At 36.9% G+C, this 9115-nt stretch overlaps 1 protein-coding gene across 5 annotated transcripts; it reads right to left on the minus strand.

Annotated features, from left to right (window-relative positions):
- Positions 1–680: 680 nt before the first annotated feature.
- Positions 681–8671, minus strand: LOC133816080 (mitogen-activated protein kinase kinase kinase 20-like). 5 transcript variants are annotated; one of them, XM_062248760.1, is made up of 6 exons: positions 7259–8671; positions 6685–6956; positions 6505–6554; positions 1446–1717; positions 1266–1315; positions 681–1125 (listed from the first exon to the last, which is right to left on the minus strand). In XM_062248760.1, exon 1 carries the CDS (start codon positions 8459–8461, stop codon positions 7259–7261), a length of 1203 nt encoding a protein of 400 aa, XP_062104744.1. In that variant the 5' UTR covers positions 8462–8671; the 3' UTR covers positions 681–1125; positions 1266–1315; positions 1446–1717; positions 6505–6554; positions 6685–6956. The 5 variants fall into 5 exon arrangements, with proteins under 5 accessions (XP_062104744.1, XP_062104747.1, XP_062104743.1 ...); XM_062248763.1 differs by having other exon boundaries at positions 681–1120; positions 6685–8671; XM_062248759.1 differs by having other exon boundaries at positions 6685–8671.
- Positions 8672–9115: the final 444 nt, after the last annotated feature.

Below are 9115 nucleotides of genomic sequence, written 5' to 3' on the forward strand. Positions count from 1 at the left end.
AGTGGACCACTTGAAGCTTACCTTACGAAAACTATGTAAAAGTTAACACAACTGTTGTGTTGGGATTGGATTGGACATACTAAAATTTTGAGATTTTAAATTAAAGGTAATTTATGTAAATATACACCTAATTAATTAAATAATATAGAATCCATGTAATTTACTTATATAATAATTTTTCTTTTATACAATTTGAAAAATTATTATATGGATTGATAAAATTCATTTAAGTAATTAAGTTATTTAATAAAAAAAAAAATCTAATTTGTTAAACTATTGCATTATTTTAAGGGAAATTGGTGAAAATAGCATTTTTTTTAAGTCATTTTGCACTCTGGCCTACGTTTGATAATTTTTTGCAAAATGGCCTCTGTCTAAAATTCGACCAGGTGTCAAAAATTTTCGACGAGTTGTCTAAATTTTTCGACCAGCTGTCAAAATTTTCGACTACCTGTCTAAATTTTTCAACCACCTGTCTAAATTTTCGACTACCTGTCTAAATTATGAGAGGTCATTTTGCAAAGAATTATTAAAACTAGGCTAGAGTGCAAAATGACTTAAAAAAATAGGCCATTTTGCCAAGAAACCCTTATTTTAAATCAATATTGTCGGAGTTATTATTGAAATATATATAATGTTGACAAATAAAACTCCATATTTAATATATTGGTTAATCTCCATTGACGTCGAAGCTGAATCTCTTCACCTATACAAAAATATTTTTGCCGTGCTCGTGCATTTACAATTTTAAGTAGAATATGTTTTGTTTGGTACAGGTCTTCGCTGGGATTCCTACTTCATCGATCATTAACAGAGATTCAACGCAGAGGGCACATAATTCAAAGAAACTTTGATCTACATTCTAAGCAATTTGGCCCTTGAGACTATACATTGGACTGAACAATTATATATATAATGCTGAAATCAATTAATAATAATATGTAGTATATTGTATCACTCTCAGTACGTCGTGTCTTGTTCATTCGGTGGATAGATATAGATTTAGAGAATGACTTGAGATAGATTGAGAGTAAGACTCTGCTAATTAAAGAAGAGGTTTCTGAAAAAACATATGGATGGAATCAATATTAATGGTGTTGAAATTAATTCCCCATATAAGCTGACCTGTCACAAATACAACATGCAGTTAGAAGCAAATCCAAAAGACAAGTTCAACCGTACTATTACCAAGATCAGAAAACAGTTAGTTATTCCTAACTACTCAGACCCTATAAATAGAAGAAGGAGAGTTCATAAACACTTACAGCTTATAACGAAAATCTCCAGAAGAAAGAGAAGTGATCCTGAGTGAAATCTAGTGAGAGAAGCTCTCAAGTTGAGAGAAAGAAAGAGAAGTGTTAGAGAGAAGAAAAAAGTGAGGGATCGGTTCAATCCAGAGAGAAGAAAAGAGAAAGAAAGAGTGATTGAGAGTTTTTGATTCATACCTGGTTGAAGCATCAAGATTATCAGCTGACTTGTGGCTGAAATCTCCAGAAATCTGTTGTAAACTGTGATCTTGATAATGGATTTGACTCGAGCTTTCTCTGAGGTAGCTCACCAAGGATGTAACCCCAAATTTTGGTGGTGAACCTTGTAATCTCTCGTGTTTGTATCTCTTTCCCTCTCATCTCTTTTCTGGTTTGGTTATCTTTGAGCTTTGGTTCTGTATTGATGTGTTTACCCAATTTTATATATACTTGTGGTGTTCTCTCGAAGCCTGTTCAAACACAAAGTAAAGCATAAAATTGGTAAAGTTAAAATCAAAGACTTTAAAAGAATCAACAAAGATAACGTGTCACTATTTTTGTCCACATATATCAGAAACATATAGAAAGATCAAGAATGACCTTGTACACTAATGTGTGTGTGTGAGTTGTGTAGGGATAAAAGGGTAAAATAACCTACAGTGGTATCAGAGCCAGGTTCTTAACAGCAAGAATAACTCACAAGAAGTTAGAGGAGAAGATCAAGACTGGAGGAATCAAGTCCCCAAGGAGGAGCACTTGACCCAGAAGAGTTTGAGGATATCCCATTAGACAATCAAACTGAGTATCCTTTAAAAGAATCTATTATTGTTTCTGAATTTACTAACATGAGTAATATAAAAGTGGACATTGACAGGTTCGATGGATCTGGAGACTACAGAATTTGGAGAAGAAAGATCAGGTCATTACTAGCACAACAGAAGCTGCTTAGAGTGCTAGAAGACCCAATCGAATGGCCTGATGGAACATCCAAAATTCAGAAGGAAGAGTTGCTAGAAACAGCAACTGGAATTATAATTTTCAACTTGTCTGATGCAATTATAAGACAGGTTGACAAAGAAGAAACCCCTGCAAAGATATGGAGGAAATTGGAGGAGCAATTTCAGAAAAAGTCCCTAACTAACAAGATATACCTAAAGGAGAGGATTTTTGGATTCAAAATGTCACATTCAAAGACATTGGAACAAAATCTTGATGAGTTTCTAAGATTGCATATAGAGTTGGCTAACTCTGGTGAGAATGAAGCCTTGAGTGATGAAAATCAGGCTATTATAATTCTTAACTCTTTACCAGAATCTTATAGAGAGGTTAAGAATGCAATAAAATATGGAAGGACTGAAATCACCTTAGAATAAGTCATCTCTGCCTTGAAGTCAAAGGATCTTGAAATGAAGACTGAAAAACACAGTGGTTCAAATGGGGAATTAAACTTAAGCAGGGGAAGATCAGATCAAAGAAAATCCTGGCATAAGAAGGGAAGAAGTCAGAGTAGGGGATCCAGCAAAGAACACTATTCAGGGAAACCAAGGTTTCAACCAAAGAATCCCAAAGATCCCAATGGCTGTTACCATTGTGGGAAACTTGGTCACATGAGAAGAGACTGTTACTTCTGGAAGAAAAGTAACAAATACAAATCTGAGGGACAAGATAATGGTCCACAGAAAACAGACAGTTACAAGCACAGAGATCACCAAGAAGCCAACTACATTGATGGCTATGACAGTGGGGAGGTTTACCTAGCTGTAGATACCTTAAAAAATGACTGGATCCTAGATTCAGGTTGTACATTCCATATGACTAACAACAAATGTTTGTTATCTGATTACAGGGAAATCAGGGGAGGAAAGGTCATATTGGGAAATAATCAAACATGTGAAATTGAAGGCATAGGCACTGTGAGCTTCAAAATGTTTGATGGAATAGTCAGATCACTAAGGGGGGTGAGGTATGTACCTAACCTATCTAGAAATTTAATTTCTCTAAGTGTGCTTGATGACTTGCAGATTGAAAGTAGAATCAAAGATGGACAAATGAAACTGTGTAAAGGGTCTATGGTGATCATGAAAGGGATGAAGGAAGATGGCCTGTACTACCTATGTGGAGATCCTATTGCTAACTGTAATAACACAGTTCCTACACCTGAAGATGATAGAGCAACTTTGTGGCATAGGAGGTTGGGGCACATCAGTGAAAAGGGCTTGCAAATAATCAACAGCCAGAACCTACTTGGAAAAGATAAGGTATCTAAGGTAGATTTTTGTGAACACTGTATTTTGGGAAAACACCACAGACTGAAATTTAACACTGGCTCACATAAATCAAAACATATCATGGAATATATACACTCTGATTTATGGGGACCAGAGAAAGTAAAAACCTATGGTGGATGTTCTTACTTCCTTTCTATTGTTGATGATTTTTCAAGAAAAGTATGGGTTTATTTGCTTAAAAATAAAAATGATGCTTTTCAAAAGTTTGTGCATTGGAAAACCTTAATGGAAAACCAAACTGATAGGAAGGTCAAAGTATTGAGAACTGATAATGGGTTAGAATTTTGTAATGATTTGTTTAATCATTACTGTAAGGAACAGGGTATTATGAGACACAAGTCTGTGAGGCACACACCACAACAGAATGGGGTTGCAGAGAGAATGAATAGAACCCTATTAAATAAATCTAGGTGTATGTTGTTCAGTTCAGGTCTGTCTAAGGGGTTCTGGGGTGAGGCAGTTGTAACTGCAGCTTATTTGATTAATAGGTGCCCATCTAGTGCCATAAACTTAAAGACACCAGAAGAGGTCTGGTCTGGAAAGCCACCAGACCTATCCAACCTTAGAGTTTTTGGTTGTGCAGCATATGCACATCAAAACATTGGAAAGCTAGAACCTAGGGCTGTTAAAGGAGTTTTCTTAGGCTATCCTGATGGGGTCAAAGGGTATAGAATCTGGCTTAGAGATCAAGGGGGTTTAAAGACAATCATAAGCAGAGATGTAATTTTCAAAGAAAATATATTTCCTTGTATTTCTAACAACACACCTAGTGCAGGTATACAAACTAACCCTGCAGGCATATCAGATTTTGAAATACAACAGAACACACTGGATAATACAGAAGAGGACCCTGATGTGAATCAAGTGGAACTTGTTCAGGTGGAACAAGTTCAGAGAGGCCCAGAGACTGAAGATCAAGCTCAGGTGGAACCAGAACTTGAAAGGACAATCCCAACTACCTCAGGACAAATAGAAGACCATGTTGATACAGGGACAGATGAGGGAGATCAAAGTCTAAGGGATTATCAACTGACAAGGGACAGGAGTAAGAGAGTTCCTAAGCCTACACAGAGGTTTAGTTTCAATGCATGGAATGAAGTAATAGCTTATGCTTTCCTAAGTGCTATGGAAATTACAACAACTACAGAACCTAGTTCCTATGAAGAAGCTGTGCATAGTAAGGATGCTAAGAAATGGTCAAATGCTATGGATGATGAGATGAGTTCCCTACAAAAGAATAAAACTTGGAAAGTAGTCAAGAGGCCTCCTGGCAAGAATGTGATTTCATGCAAATGGCTGTTTAAGCATAAGGAAGGAAACAAACCAGGTGATCCAGTAAGATTTAAAGCAAGGTTAGTGGCTAAAGGGTTTAGCCAAAAGGAGGGCATTGACTATACAGAGATATTTTCACCTGTTGTGAAATATAAGACAATCAGAATTATGTTGGCTGTGGCAACTAAATTCGATATGGAGATAGAACAGATGGATGTTACCACTGCATTTCTAAATGGAGAGCTAAAAGAAGACATTTACATGGAGCAACCTAAGGGGTACATTAAAAAGGGAGAAGAAAACCTAGTGTGCAAACTAGAAAGATCTTTATATGGACTCAAACAGTCCCCTAGACAGTGGAACAAGAGGTTCGATACCTTTATGACAAAACAAGGATATCTAAGAAGCTATTATGACCACTGCTTGTACTACAAAGGGACAGAAACTCATACAGCAATCTACCTACTCTTGTATGTAGATGATATGCTTGTTATAAGCAAAGAAAAGGCCAAAGTGGAAAACTTGAAGAACCTGCTAAAAGCTGAATTTGAAATGAAGGACTTAGGGGAAGCTACTAAAATACTTGGAATGAACATCAGAAGAGATAGGCAGAAAGGGAAACTGATACTAAACCAGGAAGATTATATCAACAAAATCCTAAAGAAGTTTTCTATGGAAGATGCCAAGATAACTAAGCAACCTATAACCTATCAGCATCAATTATCCAAGGCTCAATGTCCAACAGAACCTAAAGCCATAGATGAGATGAAGGAGGTGCCCTATTCCAATGCTGTAGGTTCTGTTATGTATCTAATGGTATGTACTAGGCCTGACCTAGCACATGTAATGAGCATCCTAAGCAAATACATGGCTAATCCAGGAAAAGAGCACTGACAGGCAATGAAATGGACTATGAGGTACCTAGCAGGGACTACTACAGTTGGCCTAGTGTACAGAAGGCTTAGCTCCAAGTTACTTATAGAGGGGTACAGTGATGCTGATTATGCAGGTGATAAAGACAGTAGAAGGTCAACTACAGCCTATTACTTTACAATAGGAGGAAGCTGTGTAAGCTGGAAAGTACAACTCCAACCAGTAGTTGCTTTGTCAACTACTGAGTCAGAGTATATAGCTGTTACTGAAGCAATAAAGGAAGCAATATGGCTTCAGGGTCTCCTAGAAGAAATTACTAAGACTAAACAGACTCCCACAGTGTATTCAGATAGCCAAAGTTGTATACATCTGTGCAAAAATCCAGTGTTCCATGACAGGACAAAACATATTGAAATCAAGTATCACTTTATCAGAGACAAAGTGACACAAGAGTTGGTTTCAATACAGAAAATACCTACAGAAGAAAATCCTGCAGATATGGGAACCAAAATTGTAACCCTTCACAAATTCAAGCTCTGCATGAATTTGTTAGGGGTCGATAATGGAGGCTAGACCTAAGGAGACTAGAGCTAGGACCCTCAGAGAAAACACTATTCAGATCAGATCAGCTTATATGAGGAATGAGGTGGAAATTGTTGAAATTAATTCCCCATATAAGCTGACCTGTCACAAATACAACATGCAGTTAGAAGCAAATCCAAAAGACAAGTTCAACCGTACTATTACCAAGATCAGAAAACAGTTAGTTATTCCTAACTACTCAGACCCTATAAATAGAAGAAGGAGAGTTCATAAACACTTACAGCTTATAATGAAAATCTCCAGAAGAAAGAGAAGTGATCCTGAGTGAAATCTAGTGAGAGAAGCTCTCAAGTTGAGAGAAAGAAAGAGAAGTGTTAGAGAGAAGAAAAAAGTGAGGGATCGGTTCAATCCAGAGAGAAGAAAAGAGAAAGAAAGAGTGATTGAGAGTTTTTGATTCATACCTGGTTGAAGCATCAAGATTATCAGCTGACTTGTGGCTGAAATCTCCAGAAATCTGTTGTAAACTGTGATCTTGATAATGGATTTGACTCGAGCTTTCTTTGAGGTAGCTCACCAAGGATGTAACCCCAAATTTTGGTGGTGAACCTTGTAATCTCTCGTGTTTGTATCTCTTTCCCTCTCATCTCTTTTCTGGTTTGGTTATCTTTGAGCTTTGGTTCTGTATTGATGTGTTTACCCAATTTTATATATACTTGTGGTGTTCTCTCGAAGCCTGTTCAAACACAAAGTAAAGCATAAAATTGGTAAAGTTAAAATCAAAGACTTTAAAAGAATCAACAAAGATAACGTGTCACTATTTTTGTCCACATATATCAGAAACATATAGAAAGATCAAGAATGACCTTGTACACTAATGTGTGTGTGTGAGTTGTGTAGGGATAAAAGGGTAAAATAACCTACAAATGGCAACTTGGCAAGTATAAATATACATAAAAGTTATGAATGGATGTAGAATTGTGCTGTACAGTGTTTTCAGAATTAATCAAATCAATAAAGTCTAGCTGCTATATATACCTATCTATCTTGTGTGTGGAGATGCATAAGTGCCACAGGCATAATCTGAATGTGATGAGCAGCAGAAACCACTTGAACTTCTTCTTCTTCATCTTTGCAACCGGATTCAGTTTCACCAAGAGGAATGAAGTCATCATCATCATTATTAATAATCTGATGATGACGATGATGATGATAATGACCAATATCCTTATTAAAAGCACTAAGCTGCAACAGCACTTGCTGAAGCTCTTGGGGTTTTACTAGAGATTCCATAGCAAAGGGATGAGTCAACAACATCTCAGCAGAGGGTCTCTCATTGGGGTTCCTCGTAAAGCACTTGACTAAGAAATCTCTAGCAGTCTTGGTAAGGAAAAACGGTAGAGCCGGCGTTTCTGTACCAATCTTTCGCAACAGCTCCTCTTTCTCCAGCCTCTTGTCCCATGGCAGACTTCCAGTCAACATTTCAAGAACCACACAGCCGAGAGCCCAAATATCAGAAGCCTGTTCTTGCATATTTTCCAACACTGCCTCTGGAGACAGATACATTAAAGTGCCTCTCACTGCTTTCCTCTTAGACTTCGACTGACGATGCATGTGACTCCTCTTCGCTAGACCCAAATCAGCAATCTTGGCCACGAAACCATCAACACCATAATGATTATCATCATCACAAGGTACCAGTAAAATGTTGGCAGGCTTCAAGTCGCAGTGGACAAAACCCTTTTGGTGGATCAACTCGAGCCCTCGAAGAACGGAGCGAGTGTGTGCTCTTGCTTGCGACTCACGCAACCCTGTAGCGCTGCTTCTCTTGATCAAACTACGCAATGATCCACCGAATGCATTCTCAAGAAACACATTGAGAATGACTTCTCCTGATCTTGGTGATCTCTCGTAGTCTTCGGGGAGGGTATAATCGTGGCCATAGCACTTGATGATGTGAGGACTAGACCCCAAACGGTCATACACCAACTTTTCCATCGTGAGCTCGGCGGAAGAGGAACTCCATGCTGATTTTACGGCCAAAAGTGAAGGGTAGTCTCTGAATTGTCGTGGCCTAGGTTGATCCGGAAGGATTGCTACAAAAACAGAGCCGAAACCTCCTTCTCCGAGCAACGAGCCCCGCAGCCATCCACCGCCATCGCTATATATACTTCTTTGTATCTTTAAGTAACGATTTTCTTCTTCTCCTCCTCCTAATGCTCCTCCTCTCTTTTCCATCATCCTCGATCGTATTTTGTATTCTAGATTAATTAATTATTTACTATGTATTTATATATTTTCAAGCACTAAGTACAGCTTTCCATCACAGACTCATACACCCTATAACTTATTATAAAAATATCAGTAATATAATAGATATATCTATTTTAAGTAAATACGTTATTTATATCACAAACAAAAAGAAACAAGTAAATTAATTGAAATTGAAGTATATTTTCTCTTACACGAAATTAGGAAGTAAATGAAGTTTTTAAAGGGACTTTTGGCAGCGTCTTAAAAACCTTTCTTGTAGCGAAAGTTATTTTGGGAATGTACGATAACTTATTAAAAATACTTTATGTATTTGGAGGATTCTTTCAAATAGAATACTTAAACAATAAAAGGAAACCGTTACTTGGACACCAATTTTTACATTATTTCTTACATCAATTTTTTTTTTTGAAAAATTTCTTATATCAATTTTAAACCATTTAATTTATTAAATTTTTTTTTAAACCATTTAATCAAATTAAATCTAAGGGTCTAAATTATATTAGGGCATTAATTAGAAAATATAACAAAATACCCAAATTGTATTTCTCCTACTTTTCTCCTTTCTCTGTATTTCCGTTCATCTTCTATGATCCATTTATGTGAACGAGTGGTTGGCATGTA

This window comes from Humulus lupulus, chromosome 2 (assembly GCF_963169125.1).
Source record: "Humulus lupulus chromosome 2, drHumLupu1.1, whole genome shotgun sequence".
In the NCBI taxonomy this organism is placed as follows: Eukaryota; Viridiplantae; Streptophyta; class Magnoliopsida; order Rosales; family Cannabaceae; genus Humulus; species Humulus lupulus.